This window comes from Notamacropus eugenii, chromosome 4 (genome assembly GCF_028372415.1).
Source record: "Notamacropus eugenii isolate mMacEug1 chromosome 4, mMacEug1.pri_v2, whole genome shotgun sequence".
Classification (NCBI taxonomy): Eukaryota; Metazoa; Chordata; class Mammalia; order Diprotodontia; family Macropodidae; genus Notamacropus; species Notamacropus eugenii.
This window is the reverse complement of record NC_092875.1, coordinates 418,593,968-418,612,294: the sequence shown is the minus strand read 5'-3', so window position 1 is coordinate 418,612,294 and position 18,327 is coordinate 418,593,968. Positions and strand designations below refer to the sequence as shown.

At 38.2% G+C, this 18,327-nt stretch overlaps 1 protein-coding gene across 1 annotated transcript in view; it reads right to left on the bottom strand.

Annotated features, from left to right (window-relative positions):
- The window catches only part of PLCXD3 (phosphatidylinositol specific phospholipase C X domain containing 3), a 222,663-nt gene extending 206,669 nt beyond the window's left edge, over positions 1-15,994 (bottom strand). Inside the window, exon 1 of the mRNA XM_072605738.1 lies at positions 15,760-15,994. Coding sequence (XP_072461839.1) covers positions 15,760-15,862 — 103 coding nt within the window. The 5' untranslated portion in view covers positions 15,863-15,994. The remainder of the gene's footprint in view (positions 1-15,759) is intronic.
- Positions 15,995-18,327: the final 2,333 nt, after the last annotated feature.

Here is an 18,327-nt window from a genome sequence, read left to right as displayed (position 1 = left end):
CTTACTTAAAATGCCTCGTCTTCCAACCTCTTGACATATCTTGAATTTCGATCCCCTCAATGATATTTCTATCTTATATTATGGAAATCATTTTCCTTGATAAGAAAGAGAGAAGCAAAATAGAAAGAAAGAAATTCTGATTTCTTTCTTATTCTATTACCATTATGATAATTGTTCCAAGAAGTGGACCAATCACCATTAAGCCTATGAGTCCCAGAGGTAGCAATGGCCCCCAGACCACCTCCCTTCTTCCAATCTGACCATCATCCTGAAGTCTCCTGTATACACTGTTTCCTCCTATAAGAATGAGATCTTTGAAAACACAAACTGCCTTTTTTCCAGGGCTCTATACACAGCAAATGTTCAACAAACACATTTTTATTCATTCATGATTTAGACATGTCTTTAAAATATCCTTTTTATTGAACTTAGAATTTTTGTAAACCTCAGTTCATTCTGTGTTATAGACTGTTTGACATTAAGTGAAAAATTCATGAAACTCTTTTCTACTTGTTCATGTTTGTGTGCCCCTTCCTCCAGTTTTTTCTATGTCATTTTAAAATATCGGTTCAATAAAGAGCTCCCCTATGTTGGTTTCTTTAGGTGCCTCTTCCCTGCATTCCTCACAGGGAAAATTCATCACTATATTGTCATAATTTAATTTACTTGAAGCCTGCTATCCTCATGAGTCATATTCTTATTCAGCATTGAGTGTGCTAATCTTTATTTTTAATTCAAAGTCATTGGGGAACGAGGTGCTGTGGTTAATTTAATGTTGTACTGGATTAAACAAAAATTGACCTAAAGCTTCCATAAAAGATATTAAGTTATTTTGAAAATAACAATCACTTTTTGATGATTCAGGAGAATCTACAAAGTCTTGCAAGTGCCCCAACATCATCTTTGCAGATATAATTAATTTTTCTTAAGCAGGTAAATGAAGAATTTGTAGAATACTGGACTGAGTTTCTACTAATGCTCTAGCAGGCAGAAAATTGATTGTTAAAAAATCTTAATGTACGTTTATTTAGTTTTCATGTTTCTCTTAGAAAATCAAGGTGTGGAATGAACTTCCAAAAATGTGGTTTTCTGAGTTCTCAGTTTGATATGGTGGGAAGCACATTGAATTTTAAAATCAGAAGGCTTGGGGTTCAAATATGACTTTTCTTTTTTCCCAGTTGTAACCTTGGGAAAGTCACAACATTTGGGTTGTATAATCTCTAAGGTCCTTCTGAGACCTATTACTCTGGCTCCACCAATTACTAGCCATGTGCCTTTAGCCAGGCTGCTTAACCTCAGTGTTACTTCCTTCATCTGTAAATGACTGATAGAGGTAGATTGCTTGTATGGCCTATTCTATAGGGTTATTGTAATGATCAACCAAGATATTAGTACATAAAACTGTTTTGTAAGCATTGCTCTATTCTTTGTCTGGATTATAGATAACTGAAAGTTTCCTCTAAAATTCTAATTAATAAAGTTGACATTCAACTATGGAGGTGAATGAGTCATATCCCAGAGAAGAAGAGTTTTGAAGAATTTAGACATGGTGCACAGAAATTAGGCATTTTCATAGGGCAGAGTGTCTGGAGGATGACAACCAGGATGATAAAAGGTCTCAAGTTCATATCATATGATCATTTGTTAAAGGGATTGGGAATGTTTAAACTGATGAACAAAAGACTTCAAGGGAATATGGTAGCTACCTTCAAATATTTGGAAGGCAGTCACCTAGAAGAAGGATGAAATTTATACTGCGTACCCCAAAGGGTAGCAACTGAAAAGAATAAAATTTGTGCTTGATGTAAGGACCAATTTCCTAACAATTATAACTATCCAAAAGTGGAACGGGCTGCTGTGGCACACAGTGCCACTGGAGATCTATAAGCAAAGTCTGAAAGGACCATTGATTGTAAAGGAATTTATTTTTCAGACATGATTTGGATTAAATGACCATGGGAATCTTTTCTAGATCTGAAATTCTATAATTATTTTTTTCCCCAAGGAATGCACATTTAGTTTCTCTACCTCCCGCTCTCAAAAAAACAAACCAACAAAAAAGAAAACTTCATGACAAATACGAGTAGGCAAACAAAATAAATCCCTGTATTGGCCAGGTGTGTCTCGGAGATTTGGTTATTCAGAGAGGAATCCTTTCTAATCTCCTCCAGGTTCCTTAAGGGTAAAGACTGTGTTTTTGTCTTTCTTCATATACCCATTGCTTAGCATGTTATCTGTCACAGAAATGGTTAATAAATGCTTGTTGACTTGATTTCCACTATGAGGACACCTTTGAAACATCAGTAAATTTAACAGTCTCATGCATTATTATTTTGTTATTAGTATTTGTTGATTTTAAAATGCATGTTATAAAAACTACTGTGAATTCAGTAACACTTTTAAATTTGTATTTTAGTTGTTCCAATACCTATGTACACTTGAAAAAATAGATAATAGACAGATAGATCTTTATTCAGTCTAGAAGAGGCACATTAGCTCATGCACTTTATGTACTTTATCTCATGTTCCATATTTTACTGGAGCTAAATGAATATCAGAACGGCAATACTTCATGCCCATATGAATTCCTTTATCCTTTGCCATAGCTTTGGGGTCTCCCAAGAGATGGCTACTCACAGGTTGGGAACCACTGGCATAGTGGGAATAGTCCCTGGCCTAGGAGATAAGAGATTGGCTTCTAGTCCTGACGCTGATACTAACTAATTGGATGAACTTGAGCAAATCATTTTACTTTTTTGGGGAGCCATGTTCCTCATATAGAAAATGTGGGCCTTAGAAATGATCTTTAACATTCCTTCATGCTTTGATATGTATTAATTTGATATGGTTACTTTATACGTACAATGTTTTTGCCTAATTGTTTGCTGGGTCTATTTTAAAGTGCCACCTGATAAAACTGTTTCTGCCTCATTTTCTGCAAGGCTTTTTTCCTCAAGTCTATAGTCTTTCTGAGAGAAAGTATTACTTAAAAGTCAAGCAGGACTTCTCCTGACCTGATTCATCTTTAAACTAAGGGGGTTGGACTAGTTGTTCACAGACATCTCTTCCAGATTCTGATGCATGACTTTCCGATCTCAGGGCCTTTCTTTGGAGTTCCATTGCCTTCTCTTGTGTTTGCTTATGATGAGTCTAGGGAGTTTATGTCAATTGTGCAAAATATCCTAAACTCACTTCTATCCTCTAATTCCAAATTCACTGTGCTGGCTCTCTCCTGACCTGGAAGAGGCAGAGGTCTGGTTGGACTTAGGAGGGAGATGTATGGGACCAACGTTTCACTGCAGTAGCTTGACTCCTCCCTCACCAGGTGGAAAAGGGGACATGTGAGCCAAGATAGGATGTGGGCAGCAGTTACTTCCAGGGCTCTTGCCAGATACACAGGCTTTATCTTTACACAACAAATGGGATGTAAACACATGGCCGAGGAGAGAAGAGACTACAAACAAACAGAAACGGTGACCTCTCAGGAGCCAGTTTCTTCTTTAGATAAGAGAGAAAGAAAAATGTTGTTTATAATGCTGACTAAAGATAAACAGACATGAAACTTTCTAAAAGTCAGCTTATTTGAAGCATTCTATATAATACCAGCTGGCATTTAAAATACAGTGATGCAGGAGCTGGCGATCTCCCAGGATTGGTAACGGAACTTAGGAATATAATAATTGCATAGCATACGAAGTGATGCCCCATCTGTTTCAGTACCTTGTCTCTGGCAAAAGCCAGTGATGGTTAAATCTGAAGAATTTTTAATCTATTCTTCTTCCTCCTTCAGCTCTTCTCTTCACCACCACCAACACACACACACACACACACACACACACACACACACGTTCTTAATATAGTTTCAGTGAACATCACGGTGAATGGAAGGCTGATGTCAGGGTTGAAATCCTACCTCTAGCACATACTAGGTGTATAATCTTGAGCAAGTGAGTTTCATTTTCAGTGTCCCTGGAAAACTCTCTAGCACTAAAAAAATTTCAGAGAAGGTAATAAACTTCCTTGCTAAAGGGGTTTTCATCAATGGGATTTCCCCAACATCAGGAGAGGAGAGGAAAGCAAGGGAGGAGGGAAGGGAAGGGAAGGAAAGTGAGATAAATCTGAATGTTTCCTTAAAGTTCATCTGGTCTTATAGTACGTCTTCCACATACTATATGAATAAACTAAGGCTCAGTGAAATTAAGTGATTTGCTCAGTCACACAAGGAGAATGTGGCATAGCCAAGATTATATTCCATATTATCTGACGCCAAATATATTTTCCTATTTTATCCTTAATACTCATCACAATGCTTTGCACATTTACTAAGTGCTTCATAAATGATTTTTCATTCATTCATATCCAGTGATTTTTGCACTATTTCCCAAAATTTCTGTCTGTACTTTGGGCTGATAGAAAAGGTAGCATGAATAAACTTCTAGAAGTGAAACTTTACTTTTAAGGGGTATGTACTGTAGATCTCTATGACTGCTAAGTCAAAGTCTTGATAGATATCACACCACAAGGAACTAATTATACTTAGCTATAGTTATATTTGCCATATTTGCTATTCCCATAGCACAAGGCCTCCAGGCTAGTCAGTCATTAAGTATTATTATGGCTAGGCAACGTGCTAAATGTTGAAGATAGCAAAAGATATTTAAAAAATCGCTCTTGACCCCAAGGGCTTGCATCCTGTTGATGAGTAAATGAATAAATAACTGGGCACACACAAAATTATATACAAAGTAGGGAGAGGGACTTTGAGTAGAAAGTAACTAGTCAAGGAGAACGAAAAAGACCTCTTGCCAAAGGTGGGATTTGAGCTGCATCATGAAAAAATACATAGAAACCAAGAGGCAGAGGTGAGGAGGGAAAGAATGACAGGTATGAAGGACAGTCAATGCAAAAGTATAGAGAGAGGTGATGGAGTTTCTTATTTCAGGAACAGCAAGTGACCCATTATTCAGGGAGGGAATAAGATGGAAGATAGGAAGGAGTGGAAGGGCAAGCAAAGTAGGATCTTTGCTGTTTTTATTTTACTAAAAGTGCCTCTGAATACTGTGATTAAGGAGGATCTTTCCCACCCATTGTCACGTCTGGGAAGATTTGTAGGAAGATCCATGCCTTTCATTAATGAGGCGCTGGTTCTCAAGGGATGTGGTGACTTCTGGTTCTAAAAAGTATATTAAAAGTGAGGTGTGCTTTGATTTGGGGGTTTACTGACTGAAAGTGCTTATTTGGCCAGACAAGGACCCTGGGAAGCCTTCATTCTAAACTCAGATATTGGTGCTTCCATCTCTGGTAACTATGGTTAGACAGTAGGACCTGCTTATTGATTTGTGATATATGTATTATGGTCAAACAGAGAAAGCCATGTCCGTTGATCTTTGATTTCTCTGTATGTTCTTTGAAGTTGAGGGTGTTGACTTTCCTGAACTAGGTGAATGATATATGTGATTGATGAAAGGAATGATGTATGGGCTTCATTAAAGTGATTGTTAGCCCCTCAAAAGCTGCCTTTCCTTCTATGAATGCAGATCTAAGAACCTGTGATAGCAAGGCCCCCTGCGTATATTGGGGTGCTTACTGTTACAAGGAGTCAGGTCATGAAGAGCTTTAAACAGGGCAGTGATCTGGCAAGGTGGATAGACGACAGAGCCTAGAGTCAGACACACCCATGTTCAGATCTTGCCTCACACACATAGGAGCTATGAAGCCATGAGCAAGTCATTTAACCTCTATCTTCCTTACCTTTCTCATCTGTAAAATAGAGATGATAATAACATGTACTTCCCAGGATCGTTGTAAGGATCAAATGAGATAATATTAGTAAAGTGCCTGGCACATAATAAGCACTATATAAATGTTTGTTATTATTACCATCATTAAATGACATACATAGGAATTTATGTTTGATACTAAGAAGTAGATCTTAGCATTTTTTTTGTATCATGGACCCTTTAGCAGGCTGGGGAAAGCCTATGGACCACTACTCAGAATGTCTTAAAATGCATGAAATAAAATACATAATACTATAACATAAACCAATTATATTGAAAGACAAATGTAATATTTTTTTAAAAAGTTCATGGACCCTAGCTTAAGAAGCCCAGACCTAGAGAGATAATGGAGTAACTTGAGCTCACTGAACCTGGAGGTTTCTTGGTCATATCTACTCTTAAGAAACATCACCTTGGCAGCTTAGTGGAGTGAGAGTGTACTTGAGGCAAGGATGTGGGTTAGTAGGCTATTGCAATGATCCAAGTAACAGGCAACGAGAGCATGAACTGTATGGGGAAGGCACGCGGGCTGCATAAGTGGACAAAAGCAAACTATGCAAGAGGGACTGAAAAGATAGGAATGGCATGATTTCTCAAACTGTTGACTTTTTAGGGTGAGTGGATATGACAAGTCAAGAATGATACCAAAGTTTGGGTCTGGATGACTGGGAAGATGGTGACATCCTTAACAGTAACAGGGAAACTGAGAATAGAGGAAGGTTTGGGAAAGGGGAAGATAGTAAGTTTTGGTTTTTTTTTTTTTTTGAACATGTTAAATTTGAGGTATCTGAGACATCCAGCTCAATATATCTGAAAGGCAGTTGGTAATGTGTGACTGGAACTCAGAAGGAAAGACTACGGCTGGGAAATACAGTCTTACTGGATTCTTAAGAGAAGGCTGCCATGGGATATGGACTCTGACTCTGGTTAAGACAGATGATAGGATGATAACCACTCACTCAATTTGTTTAATATCTCATTTATTGCCACCCACAGAAAATAAGGTATCCCCTTCAAGTAAAGTTTTTAGAGAATCTTGGAAATATTTTTTTCTTATTTTAACCATTTTGGATAGAAATCTTTATGTATCATACTCTTTATTGCCTTATTAAATAGAGCATACCAAATGAAATCTAACTTAATGACTGAGTCACAACCATTATACTGTGCTGGCTTGACATTATAGAATGAAAAAAAATATTAGAGCAGAAACCAAAAGATCCTTCTCTGAATCCCGACATTCACTTTCTACCTTTGAGACCTTGAGAAAATCATCATGATAAGGGAACTAGACCAGATGACCTCCAGCTCTAAAATCTTATGATTCTATATAATTATAATATATGTAATATATTATAAAATTATATATATTATATATTAATAACATATAATAAAGGCTATTGAGATATATAGTGATATTAGCCTGTATACTACATGGTCCAAGATTTTTTCTTTTGTCTATTGTTTGCAGCTCTTATGACTAAGTCAATCAGTCAATAGGTATTTTCTTGCCCGAGGAACATTGGGCAGATAGGAGGAGAAGGAGATAGACTACTGCAGCTGGAGTCAGAAATATCTGAGTTCAAATCTGACCTCAGACACTCTAGTTGTGTGGACATAGGCAAGCTTCAATCTCTGTTTTCCCATATGTAAAACGGAGATAATAATAGCACCCAGTTCCCAGGGTTGTGATGAGATTACATGAGATATTTGAAAAACACAGCCCAGTGCCACTAAGTGGCTAAGTGTCACTTAGCTTTATTATTTATTATTATTTTAATTCCTTCCTTTCTTTTTTCCTTCTTTCCATCTTCCTTTCTTTTTTCTTCATTCCTTACAGCAGGTTTGGGATCTGCTTCAGTAGATGGAATGCCCACACTAATAAAAGTATGTTATTAAAATACTGAAATAAGTAATCATGATACCATTTTATAGCTTAAATGTATCTGGTCTTAATATATTATAGAACTATCATCTAGAAGACATAACAGTTAAACTCATTATAATACTGTTATGGAGGGACATAATATCTAAACAAGAAATTTGACATCCTATGCTTATTCTCCAAAGGGCTAACGTAGAACTAATAGATAGAAATTATAGGAGGGCAGATTTTAGCCCTAGATAAAGAATTTCCTAATAATTAGAACTATTTGGAAAGGGAATGGGCCACCACTAGGGACAGTAAGTTTCCCATCATAAGCCATAGTATTCAAGAAAATGAATTACCACCCTTTCAGGGTAATAAATAGGGAACTCATGAAGTGAGTAAGATATTAAATAATATCAAAGGACCCTTCCAGTTCTGAATCTCTCATTCCTATTTGCTGTGACCTGGGAAATCCAATAACCAAACTTGTTTTCAATTCTGTTTAAGTGATTTAGTAGACGTGATCTCACAGACATCAGTATTTCTTCCACTGGTATGAATCGCCAGCCATCTATGCTTTCATATCCTGGGCTATGCTTGTTCCTGTTATTTGATAGAACATCTGCAATAGATGCATCAAAAGTACTGGAAAACTTCCTCTAGGATTTATATTCATTCCATGATCACCAGGGGAGCACTCAGACTGGGATCCCCACCAATCAGGTATTTCCTCAGGAATATAATTTATGTCACTTATTTCATTCAGGTCATCACTATAAATATGCTACACCCCAATTATGCCTATTATAAAGTATCAAATGTGTAGCCATGGGCCACGTAACCCACAACACTCAAGTGTGACCTGAACCAGATTCAAATGTAATTGAGGAAGATTTAATAAAAGAAAATTTAAATATAATAAAAGATAGATATTTACATTTTAAAACTAAATAAATCTGCAGCCCACGGGGATCATTATGTATGGATTAGTGGCCCTAATTTCTATTTGAGTTTGACACCACTGTTCTGTACCACTGCCCTGAGGATCATCTGTGCTTGATTCTTCAGAGGATAATGGTGTTCAAAGAATTACAACCATAGGGCATTACTGGGATAATATGTGTCAGAGAAATATACCAGAAAGCAGCCTGGGATCATTAAAAGCATTGTGAAGTTTCCCAAATGCAATCTGGTCCATTCTTTTATTCAGCGCTGAATTGAATTCATTGTTTTTCACCAGTGCTTATCTAAGAGGTATGTACTGATGGGCTCTCTCTGTGGACTGGCTTTCTGTCATAGTCTGGACAAAACGTTTTGCTTTGTGTTTAGAATGAGAATAAATGGATTCTGAATGAGATCTTGAAGTGTTCTATATGCAAGTGCCTGATATAATTTGTGACATCTTTTTTGGATGATTGGTGACCTTTTCTGTTGTATCTTACTTGTTTCTAGGCTACTCTGTATACATAAAGTAACACATAAGTGATCTCTGAAGAAGTGGGATTATTACTGTGACATAGCTAGTGGTTACTTTTTGTTCTTATGAAAATAGGCTTAGAAACAATGATCCTACACTCACAAATTCAAATACAATGGATAAATAAGTTTCTTTTCAACAAAAAAAGGTCAATTTTACTTAAACTTACCTTTTGTTTATTTTGTTTTCATAGAATCCCAGTACTGGCCATCTCTACTTCATATATTTACAGCTCCCATACCCATTCAAGAGCACCATTCAGAAAGAGATTGAATGGGTAAGGAAGGTGAAACTATTGTGGTTCTTTAAAAGCCCTAGTGAGTCAGGACTAGTTGAATTAGGTGTGGTGAATTTAAAAGTATTATTGCTATCACTGAGCTCCAAGGTGCATGCAGCTGTAGCACACAGGGGAAGGAAATGAGGTGGTCTCAACATTTATCCTAAGTGTTTACTGGTGACCTAAGAGCCATTTTGGCAGGAATGAAATCTCATTTGTGTTGGATTGTTCAAGATGCACTGATGAAGTGAGAAGGGCTACTTTATCAGAAATGCTTCCCAACTAGGTTCATTGAGCTAAGAAGCACTGAGCTTAATTAAGGACTGCAGTTCCAGACACCATTTGAACTTTGAAAGGAAGATCAGCTAAAACATCTCTTCAGTCCATCAAAGGACAAGTTGGATTGCCTCTGTTTGATAAGAGTGACAGAAATACAATGGGAATCAAACCATAGAAAGAATCTTATAGCCCATTTTTTCTTTTGTAATTGATACGAGGGAGTGGACAGGAGTAGCTAGGCTCAAACTGAAAGATTCTATTGCTCAACTGTTCAAAAAGGTTAACAAATGCCACTACCCTTTCTACTCAGCTTAGTGTAGTGTATAGCATGTTGAACTTGAAATTAGAAAGACTTCGGTTCACATTACCTCTGATAGATGAATGAGTGAACTTTTATTAAGTGCTTACTATATGCCTAGCACTGTGCTAAGTTCTAGAAGTGCAAAGAGAAAAAGCAAGAGAGTCCCTACTCTTAAGTAACTTATAGTTTAATTGGGGAAAATAACAAATAAAGAAAAATTCAGCAGCAGGGCTGACAGCAAGACCCAGGGGTTCTTATGTTGTATCAGCAGGTCAGATGACAGTGCCCATGGTCTACAGGTATAGAGGCAGGGCAGATGGTGAGATCTAGAGCAATGTAGGATGGAATGGTAAGGCCTAATGGTCCTCCATCACCCTGGAATGAATAAAGTTGGTGGCTCCTATCTCATCCAAGCTAAGTGATCAGCCAGGCTGAATGAGTTCTGGGTCATTTGAAATAGGGGAGAAGAGGAATAAAGGAAAGGGCTAATGGGTGACACCACCACTTATTAGCTAAGTGACTATGGGCAAGTCAATTAGCCTCTCTGAGTCTTGGTTTCCTCATTTGTAAAATAGGGATAATAATAACTGTAATGCCTACTTCACAGGGTTCTTGTACCAAATGAAGAAATATATAAAACAATTTGTAATTTTCAGAGGGCTGTATTTGGTTATTTTAAAAGATCAAAAATAAAGAATTGCTGAGGAAATAATAATTGTCATGGAATATTATTGTGTAGAAATAAATAACAGGAATGGGTAATTTAAAGAAAAATAGAAAGACATACAAAATGAAGTCAGTAGAACTTGGAACTCAGTAACACAGACAGTAATGATGTGAATGAAAAGAACTGAAGCCAAACTGTGAGTAAATATAATGGTCATTCTTCACCCCAGAGAAGAATTAGTGAAGTATACCTCATTCCTTTCTAGTAGAGAAGTAAGTCTATGGGTGTACAATACTGCATTCATTATCAGACTTAGTCACTATTGGTTGTTAGTGGTGATTGCCTTTCTTTTTTTTTAACGGAGGAGGATTCATTGGGTGAGGATGGGGGAAATATTTGGAAATGATTGTGATATAAAAAATAAGACATCAATAAAACTCATAATTAGATAAATAATTATATATTTTAAATTAGGTGTTTGAAGTAGCCTCCTCCATTATGTCACAATATTCTGTTATTGTTGACTTGGCAAAATAATAGTTTAATACTGTATTAACACTTTCTCTAGAATAAATCATCTTTGGAGGTGATGGAGGAGCACTCTGGTATTTTCCAAAGAAAATAAATGGAAAACAAATGGCATGCTGGTTTCATTAGAGAGGAGTTTAGCTACAAAAGTATCCCCTCACCAAAGGGAAAAAAAAAAACAAAGGGATTTCTCAATTGCTCTAAGTTTTGAGAGAATTTTCTAAAACAATTATTTTTCTGTTAAGAGTCAATTCACTGAAACAAATGAAAAAAAATTTCCCCAAGCTACATCAGGTATGTATCTGGGACCAATCAAGAACTAAATTATTTATATCCTTTTCTACATTTGGTCTATAACCAAGGGGAATTCTATTAGATGAAACAAGTGATCCACCCTTTAAAAATGTTAGAGGCTATCAGTATTACATGGCAGTAGAATGATTTTCCAAGGTGGCCCCAACCATTATGATGCTCCATTTTAATCTTCTTCTTATATACTTTACCTTTTCTTGCTTTTTTGCTCTGTTTCAATACACCTGCATTTGCGCAGTTTTACTTGCTTCTCCAATTTGTAGCAAGGGGGAAGTATGCTTGAAAATCCAAATGCTAGGATGTCATTAAACAAACATTTATGAATCAAACTTTAATTTAGTGTCCCAGAGAAAAGGAAATGATAAATTGCACTGAAAAGTCCAGCAAATGGGAAAGATTGTTCATTTTAGTCTAGCATAACATTTGCTTTTAAAAACAAATTGAAAAGTAAAACAACTAATACCAATAACAATTTGATTTCTCAACCCCATCAATACCAAATCACATGGCCATTTAAATGCAAAGCAGCCACAGAAAGACATCGTTTCTGAAAGCATTAGAACATACAGTCCCTTGTGAAATATTTAAATAGATTGCCACTGACTTTGGATCATTAATATTACACACCTGCCAGTTGTTAGGTTCTATACCAAAAGGTTTAATCCAGGTCAGCTGCTTCAACTGTTAGCTCTCTTAATTAGACCACTTTTCACCTTCCAATCATCTAACCCAAGGAAACTCAAAGCATTAAGGGTGCTCCAGCAGAAACACCTCCTTTCACAGAAACACTTATTTGGTGGGAGAGAAGAAGCTTTAAATGGTGGAGATAATTACTTAATTCAAGCTAGAACAACTGGCCAAGCAAACATGTAGCAACCAGGAAGCTATTAGCATGATTTTGAGGCAATTATTCCATTAGTGTTTAATAGCCTCCAACTAGACATCTCAGAATAAAAATGTTTCACCATTTTTTCTTCCAAAATGAGAAAAGTAGTTTATAGGGAACATAAGTCTTCAAATAGGTTCCCTTTTCCCATTCTGAATTAATAGTCTGGGTGATTGTTTCATCCTGGTCCTGACTGATTTTTAAGGACTTTATTGATATCTTTTGCTTTTACATCACCTAGATTTCCCCCACATTCCTACTGTTTCCCATAGAGGTGTCCATCATTACACATATTTTTAAAAGAAGAAGAAGAGAAAATCAACAAAATAAATCAGTATACCAAAAAATGCATTATATTTGTATTATTTTACATATCTGGTACTGCCCCCCCACACCAAACTCCTCTGCAAAAGAACATGAGAAGATTTCTACATTATTAATAACCTCTCCACAGAACCTTTAAAAACCCTATGCTCTTTATCTATAATGTAATGTTGTGCATAATAGTTATGTTTGTGTTTTATCTTCTACTAGTCTATAAGCTCCAAGAAAGCAGGAATCATGATTTAATTAAACTTTGTATCTACACACACATACACACACACACAGCCTAGCATAGTATTCTTCACAAAATTAGTGCCTATTGAATTAATTAATAAATGAAGTAGGTTCTCATACAGTAGTCAGAACTCAGGAATCTTATCCAGATGAAAGATCTCAGAGACTGAGGGACAAGAGACCCTTCAGTAGTTGTAGTAATGGGGGTATTTCTAAAACTAACAAAGAGTTAGAGATATATCTGTAATTGGGAATCAAAAATTCTGTGTAGGAGACTGAAAGTCCTAAGTTTGATATCAAATTTATAGTTTGGGAACTCTAGGATCTCTGTCACCAGCAAATAGACATGGAAGCTGGAGAATAAGAAAGGGAAGGAAGCTGTCTCACCTCACTCTCAGTTGCTATCCCAGACTGAATCTCTGGTATGTTTTGTGTTCAAACATATCTAGACATGACGTTGTATCACCTGTTCCATGTTAGTTACACCATTGTGAAAGCAAAGAATTATGGGGAGAAGGGGTGTTAAAAGTCTTCTCCAAAGACAATAAAAGTCCTCCTTTGAGTTGTCATATAATGAAAAGAAGTTGTAAAGACAAAGGCTCAAATTTTGGCTCCATCATCTAGTAGCCATATGATCCTTAAATAAAGGGAGCATTTATTAAGTACGTACTGTGTACCAAACACTATGCTGAGTGCTAATGGGCTAATAATATACTGGCCTACCTACCTCATGGAGCAACCTTTTCTCATTGATAAGAAGAGGGCATGGAACTAGATGACCAATAAGCTCTCCTGCAAATAGAAATCTCAATAATGAAGTGTGAATGGGCTTCCAAAAATGAAACATGATATTTAAAAATGTTTAAATGATAAAATATAAAATGATTTTGTCATGAATTTTTGTTCTCTTAACCTTAAATGAAGATCCTACACATGCATATGAAGAAGTCTACAACTATGTAGGTACTGTGACTATGTGACCTTAATCAGGTCACTCAAACTCTTTCCTGCCTCAGTTTCTTTCCTGTTTTGCCAAATGGTTTCAGTCCCTGCACTTACAGGATTGTAATGTTCAGATAAAACAATCTATACGTAAGTAAGCATGATGAAAGAAATAAAATATGATGCAAACTAAATAGAGGATCAGAGATGCAGGGAAACCAGGATTAGGATGTTCCCAGCAAGCCCAAACATATACTTTCTACACAGTTTTCTTTAAGGGAATAATTCTTAGTCTATCCAAGGTGCCACTTGGATGGGAAAAGTGGAGTTTGAGAAGTGTTATTTTCACTGTAGGATCCTTAGAACTAAAGAAAAACTGCATTTTTAGTGTCAGAACACAAATATTTCCAAATTCTAGGACCCCACAATAGTAGAGAACGAAAGATGATTGAGTAACTATTCGCTCTCATTGCCTGCAATTGTTGCAAAAGATATGCCAAATTCACAATGAAACGTTGAACAAACTCAGTTACTGAGCAAATTCAGCCGTCCTTCAGTCGAGCCTGTGGAGATTTTCAGTGCCTGAAACTGTCCTCTGAGATGGGATTGGGTAGGGGAAGTGGGAGCGATGGGGGCAGAACAGTTGGCCAAAGAAACTGGACCCGAACAGGCAAGAAGGCACTGAGGGCCCCAACAAATCACAGAAGCCCTTCACTGAGGTCCTGAAATGGACAGCAGCATCTACTGCTCTCTAGGCACATTCCACCCCGCAGGGACGTAATGGCCAAATTTGTACCCAGTTTTGACCACTTCCCTAGTGTTGTGAATTCTGCAAATGACCCCCTGTTTCCTATACGCCTGGGTCAGAAGGTATGGCAGAAGCCTTTCACCTACAGCCCTAAGTAGTCGGAACTATCCAGTAACCTTCTAGGTCCGGCAGTTTCTACCTTTCAGAGATATTCAATCCATCTGGCAGAATTCCTTTTTCTACCTATTTTCCTTTCCCTTGCCCTTTCTCTGGCTTCAAAATCCTGCTCTCAATTAAACTCCTACCCGGTTTTAATCCTGGAACCAAGTGCTCTCCCTCCGCTAACGTCCTTGAGGTTGGTTTTCTGGACAAAAGCTCTTCATACCATTGCCATGTACTTCTTCCAGAAGCGGAACTGCACCTGACAGCCCACAAGCCACCAAGTCCATCCTGCTCTGACCTCCCGCTTCCCTGAACACATCTGGACACACATCTCCTCCTCTGTCCCAACCTCCCACCTTTTCCAAGAACAACCTCTTCTGGTCCCCCGAACTTTCCTCGACTCTTTGGAAGGTGCTTTGTCCCTTTAAGGAAGACCCGAGAAGAATATTAATGACCTGGGAGGGTCTGACCGAGAAATTCACCAAAGCTGCTCAATTCTGTGTCGCGGAAGGAGCCCGAGGTCCTCCAACTGAAAGCCGAGCCCCCTGGAGGCGCACTGAGGTTGGTCATACAAGACGACCACCCCAACTCTCCAAAGCTCCTTCCGCCTGGCCCCCAATGTCGAAGGAAAAAATAGTGCTGGGAGGACAAGGGGGATGCAAAGCTCCAAGCATCCCTGGAACCCTCTCCACCCTTGCACACAGCCTAATCCAAAAGCTACTGGAAGCCCCAGTCACCTTGACACCAACCGAGGAGCTCTGGTCCCCAGAGATTTGCAAAACACCCGGAAGCCAGGGGCTCCTGGGCATGTGTTCCCTTAACCCTAAGAAAATAGCTTCTTTCTAGCCAGTGATAAGTTGTCACTCAGTACCAGATAAAGCAGAGCGAGGTGGCAGGACAGAAAGAAGAAGAGGGGAAAACCCACCCAGCCCCTCCAGCCGGAGCCAGCCGGGGCAGCCACTTCATTCGTACCTGGGATTGCTAAATTGGTGAGGGGGATGCTGTGAATGCTTTCCGGCAAAGTTGCCATCCAGTCGGCGAATTTCAGCTCGTTCTTCCCTTGAGACGAAGCCATCCTGCTCCCCGTGTGCCTCCCGCTCCTGTCTCCTTTACTTCTCTGCCTGGCAGGCTCGCTGCCTATAATCCAATGTTTGCTCCAGCCCTGCTAGAGTTTACACTCTGCTGTGCACCACACCCACAGGATGGCGCAGACACATGCTAATTTTAATAATTATTCAAAACACCCCATGCTCCCTCCTTGCCGCCGCCAGACTCGACTAGGGCTTTTGTTCTTTATGTCCCTGCACTGCTCTCTCTGCTCCTACACCCTCCCTCCCTCCTCCCCATAATTCTTCCCCAGCGTTTCTTCCTTTCCTCACAGTTTCTCAGTGAGTCTTGGCTTTCACACATATAGATTTTTAAACTTGGTACGCGCCACTTCTTTTGCCTCCTTTCCTTTCCACCCCTGCCATTCATCTGTTTTCTGATAAGACTCCCTTGGACCACTTTGATGAGAGAATGTGGGGCTAATTTTTCCCCCAAATTGTTGCCGACTTTAGGGTATGTTCACCCTTCACGGCAATAAAGCTGTCGCTTGAGGTCTGTGCTCTTTTCATTCTTCTTCTGTGGCTACAGTAGGCATTCTCTAATATTCTCCCAATTTTTGCGCAGGTGACTTTTTTTTTAATATCAAATCTGGTCGTTGCAAACAGCAATTAGCCAGTGATAGAAGGGGAGACCAGGCGACTAGGACTCAGACTTTGCTATGTTAAGTCAAATATTCTCAGAGAAGACACTTTCTCCCATCCACCTTTTTCTCCCCAAGAAGGAAGAAGCTGTCATTTCCACAGGGAGAGTTGCCCGCATAGGTAGGTATATGGCTGTCATCTTTGTTGCATTAAGGACAAGCCTCATGCCTGATTCTAGAAGGAGCTGCTACATCTCTCAGTGACGTGTGCTGCAATAATTGTCGGTGGCGTTCAGTGAAATCTATTTGGCACCATTCAGAATGATCCATGTGATTGTCTGAATTTTCATTCCTTGGCAGACTGGAGATGTGACTCTCACAGGAGAAATGGCTCACAGAGTCTCCAAAGAAATGTCTTAGCCCACCTGCTTTTAAAAAGGGAAGAGAGCAAGAAAATCTTAGCAACACACAATGAGTCCCCAAGTGCTAAGAGGATGAGTGTCTAAGGGCTGTAGTATGATTTTGGTCTCTCCAATCTCTCAAAATTTGGATTCACTCATGGTGCTCTATCATCTATAGTCCATTGTTGTGCAAATCTTTCTTTTCCTAAAGTAGAAGCATTGCATTGGAAAAATGAAAATGAAAGTAGGTACATGTGATGTAGGGGAGAGCTTTTAAGGCATGGAAATAGTCATTCATTTAAGTAAGTCATTTAAACAGCTAAAGACTGGCTTATTTTCTGCAAGAGTACAGAACAACAAAGACCCTTCTCTCCCAAGGGAAGGAAATGTAGAAAAAAGACAAAAGAGATTTTGCCACCCATCTCTGGAATCAAAGATTCAGTTCTTCTAAGAGACTCAGACCTTCAAAAGGACACCTTGGAATTTACTTCAGAAAAGAGGTGCACAGAGATGGTGTGCAAAAAAAAACTACATGGTTGTACAATAGAATTGCAGAGTACTTTGGTCAAAGTGAAATTGACTTTGCATTATTTCACTGGTCAACATTTACCCTGAGCAAACCATCATACTGTGTTCTGGTTGTTTACTGCCTCCAATATAGCATGATGAATGGTTTACTAAACTAAAAGCCAAAGGACATTGAGTATATCCTTGGCACTGCCACTAACCAACTTCATGTTCTTAAGCAAGCCATTTAATTTTTCTGGTTTTTGTTTTCTTTTTCTGCTCTATGAAGATAATAATCAGGGTCCCATCAACATCACAGGGTTGTTATGAAGAGATAATGTGAAAGTTCTTTTTAAAGTGCTTGTTAAAGCTAAGCTAGGGTTATCAGGATATTTACTATCTCTTTCCCAACTATTTCACTCCCCCCAAAATCTCTGTTTCCAAGTGAGTAATTTTGAGGCTACCATAAGCGTTAAATGAAATGGTCATTTGAACTATCTATTGTACAAGTTGGTGCTTTTTATATAGGATATGTGTTCTTGAAAAGTTCCCTGAAAAAGATAAAATTGCATTCTAGAAACACTAGGCAAATTCACTACTTTCAGGACTTCTGCACTGAAGCCTTTGTTAAAGCAATTTCATTATTTCATTTTTTAAAATTCCAGGTTTTCATGTGTTGGGTTTACTTAAAGGAGCGAATTTGGTAGGAAGAGTTTAAAAGGCATAATCAAAACCAGAAGAGACTATGAACCAATCATCGCAAAAGAGTAGTAGATAATAGATGCTCAGCCTAATTATTGTGATTTCAGTTCAACTCAATTCAACAAATAAAGTTATTGATTTCTTTTATGATTAATAATTTATTTTTGTCATTCTGAATTTGACAAACATGACTGTTTTCCTACACAAAGAATAGAAAAAGTGTATTGCATGTGAAACTATGAA